Source organism: Chionomys nivalis, chromosome 10 (assembly GCF_950005125.1).
Source record: "Chionomys nivalis chromosome 10, mChiNiv1.1, whole genome shotgun sequence".
Classification (NCBI taxonomy): Eukaryota; Metazoa; Chordata; class Mammalia; order Rodentia; family Cricetidae; genus Chionomys; species Chionomys nivalis.
The window spans coordinates 16,074,935-16,094,736 of NC_080095.1; the positions used below are offsets into that span (position 1 = coordinate 16,074,935).

At 53.9% G+C, this 19,802-nt stretch overlaps 1 protein-coding gene across 1 annotated transcript; it reads right to left on the minus strand.

Annotated features, from left to right (window-relative positions):
• Positions 1 to 3,646: 3,646 nt before the first annotated feature.
• On the minus strand, positions 3,647 to 13,573 carry Exoc3l4 (exocyst complex component 3 like 4). Its single transcript, XM_057782864.1, has 12 exons — positions 12,832 to 13,573; positions 11,952 to 12,364; positions 10,477 to 11,131; positions 9,393 to 9,504; positions 9,058 to 9,180; positions 8,686 to 8,786; positions 8,452 to 8,532; positions 6,617 to 6,731; positions 6,163 to 6,282; positions 5,931 to 6,083; positions 5,249 to 5,370; positions 3,647 to 4,134 (listed from the first exon to the last, which is right to left on the minus strand). Exons 2-12 carry the CDS (start codon positions 12,346 to 12,348, stop codon positions 3,951 to 3,953), a joined length of 2,163 nt encoding a protein of 720 aa, XP_057638847.1. The 5' UTR covers positions 12,349 to 12,364; positions 12,832 to 13,573; the 3' UTR covers positions 3,647 to 3,950.
• Positions 13,574 to 19,802: the final 6,229 nt, after the last annotated feature.

Genomic DNA, 19,802 nt, shown 5'->3' on the forward strand with positions numbered 1-19,802 from the left:
CTTTTCTCTTCCTAGAATTCCAGCTTTGTTTTCTGGTAACTTCCATCCCTCAGAAAGCCTGGGTCCTCAAGGCTTGATGTTTGGATCATCTTAGCCTCCAACTCAGTCGCCCTAAGCAGAATCAGGGTTCTCAGTGATGACAGATATGTCGCCTCTCATAAGCATCACTTTTGTGAGGCCCCAGGGATTGTGAGTTGTTGTTTTAGGCAGGATGTCATATTCCAGGCTAGCCAGGAACTCTCTCCCAAGGATGACCTACCTGATTTTCTCTTGACCCTCTTCCTTGAGTGCTCAGATTGCAGGCATGTGCCACCACGTCTGATTTATGGGGTGTTGAGGGCTTTATGGATGTTAGCCAAGTGCTCTCCCAGTTGAGCTACATTCCCAGCCCTGATATTAGATGTTTAAATCTTGTGTCTTTTACCTACATTTTAAGTTTGGGCCTAGGGGAATATGTTGCTACCGGTGCCGTTGCTAAAACTAAAAATGAAAACCCCTGTGGGCATAGTGACACACACCTTTATTCCCACACCTGCAAAGTAGAGGGAGCAGATCTCTGTGAGATTAAGGTCAGCCTGTCCTACATACAGTTCCAGGTCATCTGGGGCTCTATAGTGAGAGCCTGTCTCAAAAAACAAAAGCAAAGTAGACATGATAAGTGTTTTTTGTTTTGTTTTGTTTGTTTTTTGAGACAGGGTTTTTCTCTGTAACAATCCTGACTGTCATGGAACTTGCTTTGTATTGGCTGGCTTCGAACTCACAGAGATCCTCTGCCTCTGCTTCCCAAGTGCTGGGATTAAAGGTGGGCGCCACCACCGCAAGGCAATGAAAAATGTTTTGAGCTGATGGTGAGTTTATCTGCACACAGACAAAAGGATCTTGCCTGGTCCATGCTTCACAGGTCCAGAAGTGATGTAGGGTACGTAGACTGGGATGGGAGTGATGTGTACATTCAGTTCCCATCACGAGTGGGGACACAGAAGTCTGGGCTGAGCCTCTGGCCATTCTTACACAGGGGTGCTTGCCTCCCACCCGGACACCTTAGCCGCTACAAAGCCAGGCTACCCTTGGAGCACTGTGGAATCCGCTATCAGCACCTGCAGTCCCTTTGCTTTATCTCTGTGGCCAGGCTCCTGCTCAGATTGACAATGTCACAAGGCAGGCCAGCCTTGCCCCTCCCCATGACTAGTGATGGATGGTGGGAGACTGTCGTGGCCTGCTGCAGTTCCCAAGGGTTTTTTGTTTTTGTGGTTTTCTTTTCTTCTCTGTGTGTGTATGTGTGTGTGCGGTAGCAAAGGAAGGAAATGAGAGTGGGAATAGAGTATAGCGCTGCCTCCTGCCCCCACCCCCTGCCCCCACTCCCTGCAGCCCAGTCAGTGATGAGAAGCTCTGCAGGAAACACCTCAAAGTCGCTGAGGGTGTTCCCCCATGAATGTGGCTTGCTGAGGTCTGGGGCCAGGAAGGAAGGAGCCAGGACTAGCAGGCAAGGAAGGAAGAGGGGGAGGCTGGGAAGGCACGAAGGTGACAGGCTGACTGCCACCTACAGTACCCAAAACCAGGACCTCTGTGGACAGCCTGACTTGTCTCTATGACTCCCTATGAGCATGGTTATCTTCTGTTCCACCCTCCTCAGCTAGCTCTGTGTTAGCTCCCCTGGCTGGAAGGTACTGACAGCATGCCTGTTCACAGACAGGTATAGAGACTTGCCTATGGTCAGGTGGGGCAGGACAACCAGGATGGGCCCCTGCTGGACCTGGAAAGGGAGGGGCCTGGGACTCACAAGTAGGGTGGGGGAGGTCGAGGGCTCTCTGGGGAGAACTCATCTAAGATCAGGTTTTCTATCACCCCAGAACCCTGTCTGCAGTACCAGCAAGACTCTGACGGTCACCGAGGGGTATGTGTGGCAGCAAGCAGGGTCTCCTGGCCAGTGAGTCACTCAGTTCCCCTCCTCTGTGACAGAGGTGCCTCTCAAACCCTGAAATTTAGGTTTTGAGGTTTCGAGGCCACTTGCCCTCCACAGGCCTCAGTTTCCCTGCTAGCAGGAAGGACTGCTTATCAAGTGTCAACAGTTCCAGGCCTTCACCTCCGGCTTTGGAGCCTGGGAACCTCAGCAACTTCACTTCCTCATTCCTGCCCGGCCTACCCTTCTCCACAGAGGTCTGGATCTCCCCCGCTGGGCTGACCTGCCCCTGGTATCCAGCCCTGATACACGTGTGGTGGGGGATCATAATGCCCCCGACACCTGTGCTGGGAAGGAGCCGAGAATTCTGGATCTCCACCCCAGGGCTCCAGCAGACTCAGACATGCTCTGTTCTTAAATCCCAGCACAGGGAAGGGCCAGATTGTCCAGGGTATTAAGCACCCTCTGGCTGTTTACAGCATAGGGAGAGGGGTCTAGGAGAACAGGGAAAGATGTGTTGCCCGCCCACCTCATACTGCAGTGTTTTAGAGCCCTGGTCTTACACTTGAGGAAGGAAACCCCTAGGTTTTGAGGACCCCAGGCCATCGGCAGGTACCTGACCCCACACAAGCTAGTGTTAGAATCAGGCCCAGAGCTACAGGGGAAGCCTGCTGGGAACAGCAGGGTTAAGAAAAACATCCCAGCCTATGCCATCAAGTCCCTGTCAACCCCTGGAAATTGGAGCCATCAATGCAAATAGGTACCCAGCCTTGCCCCTCAGACTACAGACAAATTTCAGCAGTTATCTAGATAGAGGGCAGCTACAGTGTCTCCCGGAACTGTATCCACGGCTGAATCTGAATGGTTACCTTCCCACCCATCCACTACCACCACCACCCACGTATGCACTGTAATCTGGCAACTTTTATCACTGGAAAATCCCTCCTATGTGAAACCAGAATTCCTCAAGCCACAGAACTGGTGGTCACAAGGGCTCAGGTTGCCTAGAATGGGGCAGAGTACTGACCACCTCTTCTGGGCAAGACCAGCTTGTATCTGAGGTTATTGGACCCAGGGTCCTGGTGAATTTGTTAATTTATTTGTTTTTAGTTTATGTACAGGTGTTTTACCCCCATGTATGTCTGTGCACCACACACGCGAATGCTGGCAGAGGCCAGAAGAATGCACTGGATCCTCTGGAATTGGATTAAATGACCGCTTATTACCATGTGGGTGCTGGGAACCTAACCAGGGTCCTCCGGAGAGGGAACTGGTGCTCTTCGGCTCTGAGCCATCTCTCCAGCCCCTAAACCTGTATCTGCAGCTACAGGTAGGGGCTTTTCCAGCTCAGGACTTGCCTCAGTCATCCAGTTCATTCAGTGGTCAGCAAAGGGCTGACCTACCAGCTAGTCACCACAGTCTGCCAGCATCAACCAGTCAGTCACCAATCGGCCAGCACCAACAAAATAGTCACCACAGTCTGCCAGCACCAACCAGATAGTCACCACAGTCCGCCAGCACCAACCTGATAGTCACCACAGTCGGCCAGCATCAACCAGCTAGTCACCACAGTCTGCCAGCACCAACCAGATAGTCACCACAGTCGGCCAGTATCAACCAGATAGTCACCACAGTGGGCCAGCACCATGCCTCCCAATCAGCTAGTCACCACAGTCTGCCAGCACCACGCCTACCGACCAGCTTAGTTTACCCAACTGTAGGCACTATTTTAATTCACATTTATTTTTAGAATACTCAGCTACTTACTATAGTGAGGATACACCGGGCAGTTAGAAAAGGAAACCTTCCTGGCCTGAAGTCCTGGAAGGAGCTTCAGCCACCCCGAAAGACTCCCCCACAAATGCCTGGAATACCTCCACTCTTGACTCCCCCTAACTGAGCAGCCAAGTAACTGAGACCAAAAATTCCATGGCTCCAGGCTTCAGAGCTGCGGGTAGGGCCAGAGTGACTCACTGGGCTTCCTTCTTGGGGTCAGTTACAGGGAGGGTGACAGACCCTCCGCCCACCCGTCTCCTGCCTGCCCTTCAGCCTAGATGCACGTGATCAACACGTCCACAGAAGTGGGCACTTCGATCTCTTCAAAGAGCACACGGCGTGGGGAGGGCCTGATCTCAGGCGCTGCCCTCAGCAAGTCTTGGGTGTGTTGCAACAGATGATGATTCCTACGGCGACCGAGTCTACGCAGCGCCAGAATGGCCAGTACGTGGTCACGCCTGTAGAGACATGGGGGTCCTTATTGAGGAGCGGGGACCCTGGTACCCTCCAGCCCAGCCCCGCCCCTAGAGAGGACAAAAACCAGGCTTGGGAGGAAGTATGATTCAGCCAGCATTCCTGGAGCTGGGTCAAAGAGGCTGAAAAGCTGGGACCATCCCAGGCCGGGAGGGGATGAGGGCTCTAAAAGGAGGCGGGATTGTGGAGCTGGGGGTGCACAGCAACTGAACCTAGAAGCACACAGGCATGAGACAGGGGAGGGAGCACACACACAGTCGAAAGGTTTTAGCAGAGGCAAAGCAAGGAATCTGACCTAGGGAAGGTTCCAGAAACTGACAGAGAGCTAGAGAGGTGGAGGTGGAGGCCAGGGGAATGTCCTCGCAGTGTGCAAGACAAAGCAGCGGCAGGGGTGGGGGATCCGGAGACTGGAGAGGGACGTGAGTGGGGGAGGAAGGTACAAAGTGGCACCCTGAGACACTGTTCCTTACTGGTTCCCCACAGTTGTCCAGGGCTTGGAGCTAGGAAGGGAGGGCCAAACCCGGGCTGGGGAACCCCCAAAGAGCGGTAGGGAAACTGAAAACATAGATGGGATCATCAGCCTGATCCAAAATCTGGCAGAGCAAATCAGCTGCCCGTAGCCGCAGTCGGGAGCCAGGGAAGGGGCTGGACCAGGCCTTTCAGCGGCTTTCCATCCCAGAATCTCTGAGCACATTGGAAAGAGCCGAACCGGGATCCCTATGGGTTTCGATGAGTAAGCACCCCGCACAACCCGGGGTCCGGGTCCGAGCCTCCTTTCTGTCGAAGCCTTAGAGGGATTTCAGAGAGGGTTTGCGCCTGGGGGCGGGGGGGGGGGAGCCGCGTTGTCCACGGGTGATAGAGAACACAGGGAGAGACGGCCCTTTTGCCTACGGTCCCTATGCCTTTCCCTCGTGCACATGCGCACACAGGTTTGGTCCGCTGAGGCATTGAGTTGGCTCAGCTGGGATAAACTGGCCCTTCCCTGTCCTACTCAGTCCGCAGTCACAGCCAACAGGACTTTGCTGAAGGCGCGAGTGCCAGGTCCCAGTTACTCCTGACTCCCGATCAGAAGCTAGTAGGGGAGGAAGGCCTGCAAACCTGATGTCTGGGTAGCTGCGTATAAGTGTCTCCAGATGCCGCTGGATGTCGTCTTTGTAGGTCTCGCCCAGGATCTCAGCCACGCACAGGATGGCTTGGTCCAACCACTTGGCTTCAGAGCCCTGAGGAGACAGGGAGATGTGTGCTGCGGTCCACTTCCCCGTGGAGCTCTTTACGTACAACCCCTTCCCATTCCATGTATCTCCCGCGGGTGGTTTGCCCATAATAAGATGCCACGGGGGCAAGGGACAGAGGGAGCATCTGCAAAGATTCTGTAGAGATTGCTTCTTGTCTGCACAGATGGGAAATCCTCGCCCTGACCAGTAGGAGACCAGCAGCCCAGATAAAGGATTATGGGTATGGCTCAGAGTGTTGGGGATCCGAGCGGGGAGAGACCGCCCACAGATCTTGCCATCACAACCCTCATCCCTTCTTCACCATCTGCAACTGTGCACAAATATGAAGTGGCTTCCCCATCTGGGCCCGCACCTCTTGAGTACGGCGTCCTCCCCCCCCCCCATCTTCCCAGTGTAGTCTGAAGAACTGCCTGCCTATATAAGCTCTCTTCTACACGACCTGTTCCTACACCCGCCCTGGGTTTTGTTCTTTTACAGGATGAGAATAGGAAGTGCCTGACTGGCCAGAGGCTGAGCCCTGCTTAACATTCAGATGTTGCTCCTACCAGGCCCTGGAAAGTGCTGCTAATGGCCTGGGCATCCAGGCTCATCTTATGGGAGCTGTTCACACGATCCAGGCCACTGAACCTCTCATGGGGCCTCAGCACCTGCCCCAGGTACTCTCGGACCACAAAACGGTGAACCTCCTGCAGAGTCTCCTGGAAGAGTGAGGGTTTAGGGTCAAGATAAAAGGCATGGGCTCTGCACACCCATGCCAGCCACCCCACTTCCTGGTACCTGTGCCAGTAGTGGGGTCACATGCTCAAGATGATGTGCAAAGTCCACCACCTTGACCATGAGGGGACGCAGTGTGTCCTGTGTGAGCCAGCTCTTGGTATGCAGCATCTTGAATAGTGGCTGGGGACAGAGGGACATGGGAGTGAGCTCCGTTCGCCATTCCTAACCCCCTTCACCGCTGGGTTCCCTTGTGCTATCCTCTTTCCTGGGCACAGATTTTATCACTGTGCCTTTTCCAGAATGCCTCCTTCAGTGGGCATGGTTTGGGTTTAGTGTCTTGTCAGGCCCTGCTTGTGCTGAAGAATATTTCCTGGCCCACCATCCCAGAGCTCGGGTGTTGGTCACAGAGAGGAAGGGATTACAGTGGTGCTTCCCAACTGCCCTTGCTCAGCTGGGAACTCACTTAGGGTGAAGGAATGCCGGCACCGCTGGGCATGGAAAACCTCCAATTCACCTGTATGTCTTGCTGTGCCATCTGGAGCAGGTGCTTCTGGAAGCTATTGGTGGCAGCCATGAGGGGTTTCTCCAGTTCCTTTATGGTTCCAGGGAACCTGGCCAGAAGGCTGGTTCTGGGGAGGGGCCAAGACAAGTAATAAGCTGGGCAGGGGGAAAGAGGCTGGGGAATAAGACCCACCTAGCATAACCCTGCAGCCTGGGCACTGCATGGACTTCATTCATTTACCAGTGGTTCTCAACCTTCTTAATGCTGCGACCCTTTAATATGATTCCTCATGTTGTGGTGACCCCCAACCATAAAATTATTTTTGTTGCTTCTTCATAACGGTAAGAATTTTTGCTACTGTTATGAATTGTAATGTAAATATCTGATATGCAAGACATCTGACAGGGACTTCTGTTGAAAGGGCTGTTCGATCCCCACCAAGAGGTCTCAACCCACAGGTTGAGAACTGCTGATTCAGATTGCTGTGAAGGGCAGACCCTGGAGGGGTACAGAATAGCAGCCATGGAAGCAAAACTGAATGAGGGACAATTTTAATGTCATGGGAGCCAATCAAACTCTGGCAGCAGAGTGGAAGCTCAACTCCATGACAGAGGTCCCATCTGGCAGCTTTGAGACAGCCCTCCATGCCCCTTGAGGATGGGACTGTCACACAGCCATGTCTGGCACAAGCTCCCACTGAACTTCATCACTGCCTCTGAGGGTGACAGTATCCCACTTCACTGTTGAGAAAACCAAGGACCAGGCTCTATCCAGTGCACAGTGCGATCTATCATATTGGAGAACGCTTCCTGGGACTGAGTGGTCATTGTCGTGTAGTCTGTGTGTTCCCCCCCATGCCTTCCCCCTTCTCCCCTCACCATTCCTCACCCCCACTGCTGAAGACTAGCCTGGTACTGTTAGCCAAGAGCGTACTGGGAAGCAGAGCATCAGTGTGGCCACCCTTGGGACACAGGTAGAGCTGGTTTAAGTTCTAGCTGTGTGACTTCCTGGTTGTACCAGTATCCACTTGTCCATCTGTATCTGGTACCCTGGCCTTGGGATGAGGTGGTGGATGAAGAGGCACATGGTGCCTGGTGTATCGCAAGCGCTCATAAAGAGCTCATATGGATTGAGTGCCCACAGTCTGAGGAAGCAGGCTCTGGCTTTGTTAGAAGACAAGAGGCACAGAGATGAAGTGATGTCCCAGGGCACACAGCCAACAATGGGCAACACTGGAATTCGAACCAACCAGGAAACCCAGATCTCTTGCCTTCTGTTAATGGCTGCATTCCCCAGACTAGCATATCTGTGGGGAAGAGCGCACCCAGTGTGGCTGAGGTCAGGGCAAGGTAGCAGTCTCTCCGGAACAGAAAGGGAGGGCCTTGCATTCTGAGAGTAGAGGCGCCTGAGATTGTCCAGGATGGGGTTCACGGAGGGAGCTTCTCCGAGGAGGTGGTAAAAAAAGAACGGAATGGGATGGAGGAAATAATGGGATGAAGGAAATAAGTGGGGAGCCCTGGGATCAGGGGATCCCGATCTCCTCAGCCTCTGGTCAGACTTGAAGCTCCACATTCCCCAGTTGTTCCATGACCCTAGCTCTGTTGAACACATTAGGGCCCAGGGCGGAGAGGGGACAATCCGGGAAGGCCTCGGGGGAACTCACAAGAATCCACACTCAGGAGGTACTACCCCGAACCTGCCGCCCGCGCCCCCCCCCCCTCCCGTCTCTCCGCATCCCCTACCACCCCGGCCTGCCCCAGCCTCCGCTGCTTTGGATCTTTTTTTCCTGTGCTCGCGCGCCTCCTGCTGGCAGTGCTCAGCAACGCCCTGGAGCTGGGGCGACCTACCTCATCTCCACGCAAGCGTTAATATAAGCGCCCAGGTAGCATTCGCTCACCGCCTTCGACGCCAGAAAAGCCTTTTCAAACCTGGGGATCGAAAAGGATCATTCCTCTGACCTCGGGTCTCCGCCCTCTTAGGTCCTCACCAGTTATGAGGGTCTCACATTCAGAACGGTGGACCCCGCCCACTCCTGGCCGTGTCATCTCCCACCCTTCCTGGGCTGAGAATGCCACCCGCACCTGGGCACAAAGAGGCAGAGCGCACGTGCACAGATCTGCAGGGTGGTGGCCTCCAGCTCCGAGGAGATAGCGCCGGCCGCCTTCACGTGCTCAGCCACGAGCTGTCAGGGAAGCCACATGCTGAGTGCAGTAGAGTCTCGAACCCAGCCCACCTCTGTCTGCAGTTTTCAGTTGCCCCAATGTGAGGGTCACCCCCACCCCAATCCCAGAGTCCACCGGCAGACCTGAGAGCTGTAACCTAGACTGGCCATGTGCTTCAGGGGCCTAGATCACCCCCACAGGCTCCCCTCTCAGTATAACTTAGCTCTGAGGTATCTCCTCCACGTGCCTGAGGCCCGAACCAAGCCCCTCCTCAGCCCTCTCCCTGCGCACCATGTGCACATCGATGGACAGGGGCGTATGGTAGAGGCCCTGTAGCACTTCCAGCTCCTCGCCAGCTTCCCAGCGACTCTGCTCCAGATGCAAGATGCTATCAAAACAGCTTGTGATCTTTGTCTGTGGGATTAGGAGTGGGCTGCGATTAGAAGCCATCCACGAGGAAGGTAAGAGCTCCCCCTGCCTTCCAAGCCCCACTTTGCGCCTTGAAGGACTAGCGTCACTGGACCCCACCCACAGACCACGCCTACAGGTGCCTCCAGCACAACCCCAATTCTGGGAGTCAAGCCTCCGGTCCCAGTCTCTGGAGCCCGGAGCCCCCCCTGCCTCACCTCTAGGAAGTTAGTGTAGTCACTTTCCAGTCGGGCCCACAAAGCAGGCTCTAGGAGTGGGGGCAGCGGTTCGGTGGGCAGTGCCAAATCTGGGGCGCCTAGGAAGTCAGGACTGAAAAGCAAGATGGGGTGGGAGAGTTGCTGAGGACCCGGGAGGAGCTCTGATACCCCACCAGCTGCCTCCTCTCCCTAACCAGGTTCAAAGTCCAAAGTCATCATTAGGTCCCTGAACTCCATTTCTGTTGACACATTCCAGTCCTCTACCCTCTAGTCTATGCCATCACTTCCCTTCCCTCCCGTCCCGGAAGCCTCTGCCTGCTGCCTTGGACTTCTTGGCACTCACGCATCCAGCTGGGCCTGCTCAGAAGGCTTAAGAAGCTGTTCGGATGGACCTGCGCCAGACTGCCTCCATGTGACCTCTACCCTCGTGGTTAGCTACATTAAAGACTGAGCTCTAAGCAATACCCCCCCCCACACACACACACGCACACACAAATCACCATGTAACCCAAATCAGGGTGCCCGAGAATGACGGCCTGACCACAACAATGTAAAGAGGCCAGGATTTGGTCAGCCTTCTCCCTCGCTTATTTTTCTCCCTTTGGCCTGTGGTAAAGTTGGGGCCCACTCATCTGGGAAATTAAAGCACCCTTGTTACACAACACCCTTCTTGTTACACAGTACCAGGGATTGATGGATGCTCATCCAGAGGGAAAGGAGGCTGAACTCACACTCCGAGTGGTGCCCTGCCTGGAAAACGGCTCTTTTCTAATGCATTTGCAGTCGCTTTAGGGACTAGCAGGGCTCTCTGGGGCTCCTGGCTGTGGTGTGAGACGCACATGAAAGACTCTCTAGCTTTGGGAACCTGTAGCTGCGTGGTCCTTTAGGAAAACCTGGGATGGGAGCACACAACCTAGCACAAGAGAAAGAGTGACAAAATCCCCAGTCTTCCTGGCGTCCCATTGCTTTGCCTGCGAAGGACTGGGGAAGAAGGGTGCCCTGTGTGTTCGCAGCTGTTTCCCAAGGTCTCCTGGTGGATAATGGTCCCTGTTTCTGCCGTAAATACTGTTATTTCAGATCTCACCTGCCGTACACATTGGCGGCCCAGTCTAACAGCACATAGAGCTGCTCACAGCCGCGGGCGTCTCGCGCCAGTTCCTGCAAACGCTGGGCCACCGCGCTGTGAAAGGCACGCAAGTAGGTCTCCCACACCGGGAAATCGGTGGCTTCGTAAGCGGGCTGTATCTCTAATCGCACCTTCTGCAGGTCATGGCGAACTACGCTACCGAGTTCAGCCAGAAGCTGGGCTAGGTCGGAAGAGCCCTCCGCAGCCCCTGGGGTGACTTTGACGCCAGCCTGCTGCACGCGCTCCTGGGCGCTGCGCTGCACCGCGTCCTTCCAGTGCCGACGCCAGTGGCGGGGCGTACTCAAGAAGTCACCGTCGGCTTGGGGGGCCTGATGGGCCTCCTCTTCCAAGTTCACCACCTGGGCCAGTTCGGCTAGAGCCTCTCCATCCACGCCTTCGGAACCCAGCGCCTCGCGCACAATGGCTCCGATCTCCGCGGCTATTCCATCGTAATGTAGGCAAACGTCCATAGCGCGCCGTGCATAGGCGGTGGGGTCCTGCGCAAAGGTGCGTGAGGTTTTGTCTGCTACCAGCCGCGTCTCCAGGTACCGCAACTGTTCGAAGGCCTTCACTAATTGCCTCTCAGTGATGAGGTCTGTCACGGATTTGCTTTCTGCAAGCGCGGGTGAGAAAGGGGTCAATGGAGGGAGCAGCACAGGGTCTTGGTACCAACTTAGACATCTAGGCTGCTCCCAGAGTCTTGGGCTGGGCTGCCTGGCCATTACCCAGATGTTCTATGAGCAACTGAACTGCTCCACCTGCCAGAAGATCTTGCTTAGTTAGAATCACGTGAGAGAGCAGAGCCAGGGTCCCAAACCTGGCTGAAAACAACAATTTGGGTCATCTCCTGACTGCACGGCTATATAGGGCCCAGTACCTTTTATCTTGCACCTCCCCCCATCCCATCTCTGTTGAACTGGTCCTGGTGTTCTCATGTGTGGCTGTAATTGCAGGTCTAATAGGTTCAGAGCTCAACTGGGTGTGCCTGTCCTAATGTCCAGAGTCAGCCTTTCTGCTGGGCTGCTCTTTGCCTGCTCCTTGTTCGAGGAGTTTCTCTACTTCTGATGGATCCCTTGTTGAGAGTTCGAGTTCACTGTGTGCTCACCTGAGCAGTCCCTCTAGCTGCCTCTCCAGGTGACAGTGGCCCTATGATCCTCTGGGACTGTGATCTGAGAGAATTGGTGCCCTAATAATTAGAATGAGTTTGCTCAAGGGGCCAAGTAGTGAAAGGCCATGCAGATCTGGGTTCAAATCCCACCTCTCTTATAGTTAGCAGTAAGACACCAGCAAGTCACCTAGCTGAGCCTGATTTTTCTGTTCGCCCAGTGGGTATATTGGATTTAAGGCAGGATTTGGGTGTGTGGGGATACCTTGGCTCAGCTCCCGCCCTCTCTGTCCTCAGTTTCTTCTCACACTGTTGTATGAGACCCTACCTTCCTGGAGTTCCAGATCCTCAGGTCCCATCCCCGTGGATGCCTGCCGATTGATACCATCGGTGACACTGGAAGGCTTCTCTGTCACTGCAGGGACTTGAGGGTGCCCAGCAGCTAGGCCTTCATCCAGGGCCCGTCTCAAGGACCGGAACAGGCGGGAACTTCGCCTGATTAGGCCCTGGTCCTCCTTAGGTTTGTGGGTGGAAGCTGGCAGGCTGGTCCGGAAGAAGGTCCGCTTCAGGGTGCTCAGGCTGGGTTTCAGAGTGTCCCCGTGGTGAATTCTTGGCTCTTTCATACTGTTGGACTTCCGGGTGCCCTGAGTTAGGGTCTGTGGCTTCCCAGGCTCCTTGGGGCTTTGGAGCTCTGGCCCAGCGGTCACTGTCCATGGCAATGGCATCTTGGCAGCAGGAAAACTGGGGGCGGGGTGTGAGAAAGCAGCTCAAGAGGCCTGGAGGCTGCCCAGCCCAGGAAAAAGACACAGAAGCCCGGGGAAGCTCTCTGGGGCTCAGTAGAACCCAGGAGTGCAGGAAGGCTTGATTTCTTCTATGGAAAAGGAAATGTCTGCCAGCTACTGGGCTGGCCAGAGCCTTCTGCATGCCGGAGTGCAGCTGGTGCTAAGATGCAGACTGCTACTGCCTCCCTGGTGCCATCCCCCAAAGGCTCTCTCTCTCCCAGGTGTCCACCTTACTGAGCCTGAGCGATTCTCACTGAATTAGGAATGTTGACCACTCATTCTGGGAAACCCACAACCCACAACCCACAAGGGCATGGTCCAGTACCCACATCCCAACATCTAGGATTTTAAAGTCTAAGGCCAAAACCTCTCCCCATCCCTTCCTTCCCCAGCCCCACTTTAGCCCCTCCGGAGACGTGGGCTCACCTCTGTCAGCACAAGATGCAGGATCACTTCTGCTCAAACAGGAACCTCCTTAAGAAGCATTCCCTTCCGAGACTCCGCGGAGCTGGAGGAGGGTACAATGGTGCCCTAGGGCCCTAGCCGCAGGCACCCAACCACTTATCTTGACCACACAGCCTGAAGGGAAGGTCGTGGGAGGGGCCTCAGGTCTATATTTAACCTGGAGCTGAGGAATCCCAATACATTTCCTACCTGCTGCTCTTCCCCTCTTGCAAAGCCCCCAACCTTCACCCCACGGAGTGAGTAGTGGGCTCCAGAGCATGGGAGACACACTGCTCAGGCTGCTGGCAGGCACCGCCACCATATTCTCTTCCAGCTAGCAAAGCCTAAGTGTTTGCTTTCTGAGTGTGTGTTTAGCTAGGGGTGGGAGAGAAGAGACAGCCTTCCTGGCCACTGGAACCTTCTGCCCACCACATTGTGCAAGCTAGACCTGGGTGGGGGATGGTACTGGGCCAGTAAGCTCCCGGTATGTCTTTGAAGAAACTGAACCAAAAGAGGACTGGACTGGGCTGAAAAGATGGCCCATGGCTGAGAGTATTAGGTCCTCTTACAGAGGACCCAGGTTCATTTCCAGCACCCATACAGTGGCTCACAACCATCTGGAGCTCCAGTTCCAGGGCAACCAGTGTGCTCTTCTGACCTCCAAGGGCACCAGGCGTGCACATGGTATGCAGACATACATGCAGGCAAAACACACACACATAATATAAAGCAAATAAATCTTTAAGGAAGGAAGGAAGGAAGGAAGGAAGGAAGAAAGAAAGAAAGAAAGAAAGAAAGAAAGAAAGAAAGAAAGAAAGAAAGAAGAAAGGCTAGCCCGAGCAGAAGCATGGCTCCCAGCCCTCTTCAGGACTCCCCATCATACCAGGACAAATCCAAGTAGGAGCTAGAGCCAGATCCCCAGGTGAGTCAGGAAGGAACTGCGCTTTCCTGGGACTTAAGGCATGCTGGACAGGGGCCAGCCCCTATGCTCTAGCCCTCCAGCAAGGTATCTGACAGTCAGCTGAGGCCTACATTTCTGGAGCTCCAGAGGCCACCAGTAGCTTCAAGGAAGGAGAGAGGCTCAAGTGATTGGCTGTGGCCTTATCAGCCCCACCCTGGTCACAGGTCATTATCCTGCCCTGGCACCCAGTTCAGGGACCCAGCTCCACACAGATGTGACCCATACACAGCAAACTCTGGCTCCTTCCTCAATGGAGCCCTTCAGCACCTAGTGTGGGAGACGGCCTGTTGTGTTCTCTCAGGGGTACTGAGAAAGGACAAGGTGGGTCCTGCCTTGACTGGGGAGAGTTCCCCTTTGTTTACTAAGCCCCACCCTTGCGTGCATTCACTTCAGTGCTAACAAAGGTCTGATCCCCATGACAACAAAGTTGGTGAGTTTTATCTGCCCCATTTGAGAAACCGGGTGCTTAGAGAGGGAAAGGGTCCAGCCTCAAGCAATTCAGCCTGGCCCAACCAGGTCTCTCCAGAAGCTAGGGACAATGGGTGACTAGTGTGTGTTCATGAGCACTAGAGGACTGGGAGCTACTGAAGAGCTTTTTTCCCTGTGAGGACCCCAAGACAGGAGTAGAACTTGGCAGTCCTTGCAGGGGAGTTTGGGGACAGATTCTGGATAAGGAAGGACAGCTGGAATACGTGAATTTCATGGCGGGTTATAAGGAGTCTTTGGACTCACTCAGACTGCTCAATCACCCTCATATAAAACCAGGTTTGCACTATGGGGCCTTCAAGGCCGCCAATCAACCTCTCTGGCTGTGGTCAGCCTCTCTGGCTGTGGTCATGCCACTTTTGGCTCTGCAGCTCTCAGCAGCTACCCAAACCATTGACCTCCCCCAATCCAAATGGGTCACTCCCCTGTTTTAAAACCTTCTCTGACTCCCTGGTACCCTCAAGCCATCCTGAGCCACATAGCTGGGCATTCAAATTCCCCCCACCTTCTTGACTGATCTTTCTTTGCCTCACTCCTGGTCTGCACATTAGCCCATGGGACCCCCTCCATCCTGCTGAATGTGCAGTTTTCAACAACCCCCCAAGTTGTGTCCCCTCCTGATCCCCTCTCTCTTTGGTCTCCAAATCGGACCCAGCTTTCAGGACCCAGCGAGTCCCTTGCCTCCAAGTAATTCTCAGCTTTGTGCCATCTGCTCAGTGGCCCCTCAGGACTGTCCCTACTGTGATGTAGTTTCATCCAGGCTTGAGAGTCTGTCTGTCTGTCTTTCTTCCTTCTCTTTCATCCCAGAGCACAGTTCAGAAGTATGGACTATGCAGTGTGAGTGGGTGCCCCACGTGAGGCTGGTCTGGCTAGGTGCCATTCTGGTGCCCACTGGGCTGATCTGTGGACTTCACCACCATGCCTTCTCTCTGTTGGCCACAATGCCCATCCCTGGCTCTCTATCTCCTGTCTCCACTGTGGCCACTCCCTGACTGAAGCTTAGTACTCAGCTCCAGGATCCTGCAGATCCAGGCCAGTCCGGGCCCTGGGCTCATCTCTTTCCAGGTCAAGCTACAGTCCCAACTGCAGGGCCAGTGGCAGGGGCCGGGAAAATCACCATGGCAACTCCAGCTGTGACCATGAGGCTAGGTCTAGACTCCCCAGTTTCCCAGACTTGCTTCTACCCTTTGCTACCTTAGTAGGGCTGTACCAGCCCTACTGTCTCCGTTTTTCTCCAGAACAAACCACATCCTTCCTCCCCACTTGCTGGGACTGGGTCATCCCCTACCCATCAAAGCCCCAGGAGCAGCGACGGCAGGGCGGTTGTGCCGCTCTTGCCTTGAAATGTTCCCTGCAAGCTAGGGGGCCTTTCCTGAAAGCATGGAACAGGATGAGAATAGATGGTTTCGGTCGTCCTGGGTGTCACCCGCGGGATCCGGTTAAGCCAACAAGACAAGTCTGCAAATGTCCGAGAGGAACACCTCAGGTTGCTGTTTTAGTTGTGTATATCTGTCTGACTAGAAATCTCAAGGTTGGTTGTTATGGGCTAACAAAAGAGTTTGGTAAATTTCATATGTTGATTGTGCAAACACAACCAGTAGCTATCTTATATGCCAGCCAAACTTTTTAAAAAATATGCAGGCTCGCCTCATAGCTGCCAAAATACAAACACCCCTAGGTTGCCGTTGCCCACGCAGTGCAGACTTCTTACCTCGGCACACAAGGCCCTTTCTCGGGTTTGTCATGGGTTGCCCATCACGCTGTCACTCTCTTGCCCTTCTGTCCACTCAGAATCACCCCTCCTCCATGCTTCTGGGTCAGTTGCCCTTGCTTCTAGCAGTGACCTGAGCTCTCCCAGCTGCCAACCCCTCAGGGCCCTTCCTCTGAGAAGCCTCCCCTCACCAGCTGTCCCAGCACATAGCACATTCTTTTCTGGGTCTAACTCCGGCCCTAGATAGTTATGTGGTCTGAGATGTCTCGGCCACTTGACCAAGGGTCCCAGGGAGCGTGGAATGAGCCTGGCTCAGATCCATGAAGGGCCGTTAAATGTCAGCTGGGCCAAGGAAGACGAAGTGGCTCTGACGTGATTGTGAACCTGTGGTACATCCACACGTAGGTGAGCTTCCGTTTTGCACCTCTTCATGCTTCCCTGAGTGTGTGTGTGTGGTGTATGTGTGTGTGCGTGTATGATTATTCTGTAATATGTGTGTGTGTGTCCTGTGTCTGTGTGCATATCTACATGTCTCATGCGTGGCTCTGCTTTCTGTAATCGCGTGTGACTGTCTACACACTCGGATATGTGCATACCTTCTGTGACTGAGCTAACACTGTGACTCAGTTGGCCCAGGCTTGGAACCCAGACCCTTAGCCAGAAAGGCCACTGACAGAGCCAGAACAGTCTCCACCCACTGCCCAAACGCCCTCTACCCTCCTGCCCCACCTGACTGTGTCATACCTGGCAGAAGAGGTCCTGGGGAAGGCAGCCATGCAGGATCCTGAGACCAGGTCTCGGCGGGAGGCCTTCAGAACAGCCCATTTGATTACCAACAGCTGGGACTTCCCAGCCACAGGACCGCCCACGCCCACTTTCTACTCAGACCCCACGCTTTCGCTTTCGGAAAAGTCCCGCCCCTTCCATTCCTGAGGCCTCCACTCCAACCTTTGCTCTGGAGCCAGCCTGAGCCGGACCCTGAGCTCCTGGAGAGTTTAGAGACACTAAGGAGGTGGAGATTAGTGAAAGAGAGGTCAGGGAGGTGAAAGTTAGGGGAGGGTGGCTCTGTTGCAGCAGTGGGGACGGGAGCTGTTGGGGACCACTGAGGACTGCCAGACCCTCCCACTGCCAGAGGCAACCTAGATGGGGGGCGGGGTTGGGGAACACTCAGCCCCCTAGTGCCCAGAAACATTCCTCTGTCCACTCCAGTCTAGGAAGTTCACACCAGTCCCACCTATGTTTGCCAAAGCGACCAGACAGAGGGCAGATAGGAAGACCTGTCGGGGAAGTTCCCGGTCATGCCTGGAGGAGCAGGTACAAGCCATATACTGTTCCAGAGTGCTGGAAGGAGAGAGCCCTAGGGTTCCAGAGGGTCACACTCGTGAGTGAGAAGCACCTTCTAAACAGAGGCAGTACAAGCAGTCACAGCGTCTGGGAGAGGCCAGTTGTGACTTTTGAACTCAGGGGAAATCCAAGGACACACTCAGGCCTGTCCCATCCTGTGCTGGTTGTAGTATGGATGCTCCAGAGTTACAGTATTGGGTGTTGAGGACACAGCACCACACAGTCCGGGGCCTTCCTGGCTTTGTGTGTTCCTCTGTATGTGTGTATTTGTCTGTATATTGCACGTGAGGCCGCCTAGTAAGTCCAGGCTGCCTCAAACTCAGAGATCTGTCTGTCTCTGCCTCCTGAGTGCTAGGATTAAAGACTTTCTTTTTCTCTTTTTTCTTTCTTTCTTTCTTTCTTTCTTTCTTTCTTTCTTTCTTTCTTTCTTTCTTTTTTTTGTGAGACAGGATCTTATCTAGCTGGGACTCTGTAGCTTAAGATGACCTTGGATTTTTCCTCCTCCAGCCTCCACCTCCCAGTTCTGGGGTTACTTGCGTGAGCCTCCTCAGTGCTGGGGTTACCTGTGTGAGCCTCCTCAGATCTGGGGTTACCTGTGTGAGCCTCCTCAGATCTGGGGTTACCTGTGTGAGCCTCCTCAGATCTGGGGTTACCTGTGTGAGCCTCCTCAGATCTGGGGTTACCTGTGTGAGCCTCCTCAGATCTGGGGTTACCTGTGTGAGCCTCCTCAGATCTGGGGTTACCTGTGTGAGCCTCCTCAGATCTGGGGTTACCTGTGTGAGCCTCCTCAGATCTGGGGTTACCTGTGTGAGCCTCCTCAGATCTGGGGTTACCTGTGTGAGCCTCCTCAGTGCTGGGGTTACCTGTGTGAGCCTCCTCAGATCTGGGGTTACCTGTGTGAGCCTCCTCAGATCTGGGGTTACCTGTGTGAGCCTCCTCAGATCTGGGGTTACCTGTGTGAGCCTCCTCAGTGCTGGGGTTACCTGTGTGAGCCTCCTCAGATCTGGGGTTACCTGTGTGAGCCTCCTCAGATCTGGGGTTACCTGTGTGAGCCTCCTCAGATCTGGGGTTACCTGTGTGAGCCTCCTCAGATCTGGGGTTACCTGTGTGAGCCTCCTCAGTGCTGGGGTTACCTGTGTGAGCCTCCTCAGTGCTGGGGTTACCTGTGTGAGCCTCTTCAGATCTGGGGTTACCTGTGTGAGCCTCCTCAGTGCTGGGGTTACCTGTGTGAGCCTCCTCAGTGCTGGGGTTACCTGTGTGAGCCTCCTCAGATCTGGGGATCCAGTCCAGGGCTGTAAGATACTAGGTAAGCTTTCTCTCTACCTGAGGTAGAAGGACGGGGAAAATTGTGGCACATGAGAAATAAAAGAGCTCCTGACCCAGGAATCTGGTGGAAGCGTCTCACCAACAGAGAGGCAGAGATCCTGGCACGAACAACACCTGTTTAAGGCCTTTCTTCCCTCCTAGCTATCAACTTTTGATTTCCCAAGGATTTCACCAGAAACTTCACTTACAGAGAAAGGACATACACTAAACTCCTTGAGAAACCCCCTCAAATTACAGTTCCATGTAAGAATCTCTGTCATCACCACTCACCTGTCAGAAGAGAGAGGAGGGAGGGAGAGCATTCCTAGTGATGTCTGAGATGTAATGTGAGAGTCACCAAAATGGTATATATGGCTAACGGCTCAGGCAGCTCACTGTGGAGTCCCTGAAGGAGGCTACTCCCTCATGCAGGCATGTCTTATTTCTGCTCTCCCTTCATGTCTTCACGTAAGACCTGCTCTCTCCGGATCCTCATGTGTAATCCTGTATTAGAGTACTTTTAGTAAAAATGCCCAGCTTTTCTTCAGACTGGCTAGTCCTGAAATTCTCCTCCTCGTTAAAGCCACAAATCTCAGTTTGGCATACTGACCTGATTTTAACTATCTTTTCAAAGACTCTGTCTCCAATAAGGTCACATTCTCAGGTTCTGGGGTCTGGGGCTAAGAGGTCAACATATGAGTAATAGATCCAAAGATATCAGGCATGCTACAGCCACCCCATGCTGTCTGGAGTCAGACCAAGCCTGACAGGAGCCATTGGCACCTCCTCCAGGATGCCTTTCAGTTAATCACTCCTTCAGTAATGAGAAGCCCTAGGCTCCTAGGCGGATGGTGTTATAGAGTATTAGTTTAGGATGTGTTACATTTGTTTATGCTGTGGAATGTAGGGGGACTTTTCTGTCCTTCCTGTCAGTTCCCAAATAACCACACAAAGACTTCTTATTGATTATGAAAGCATGGCTGATAGCTTAGGCTTGTTTCTAACTAGCTCCTCTAACTTAATAAACCCATTTCCATTCATTTACTTTCTGCCTCATGGCTTTATTACTTTACTCTGCCCGTGTTGTTTTCCTGCTTCCTCCGTGTCTGGCTGGCAACTCCTCACGACTCTGCCCTTCTTCCCAGT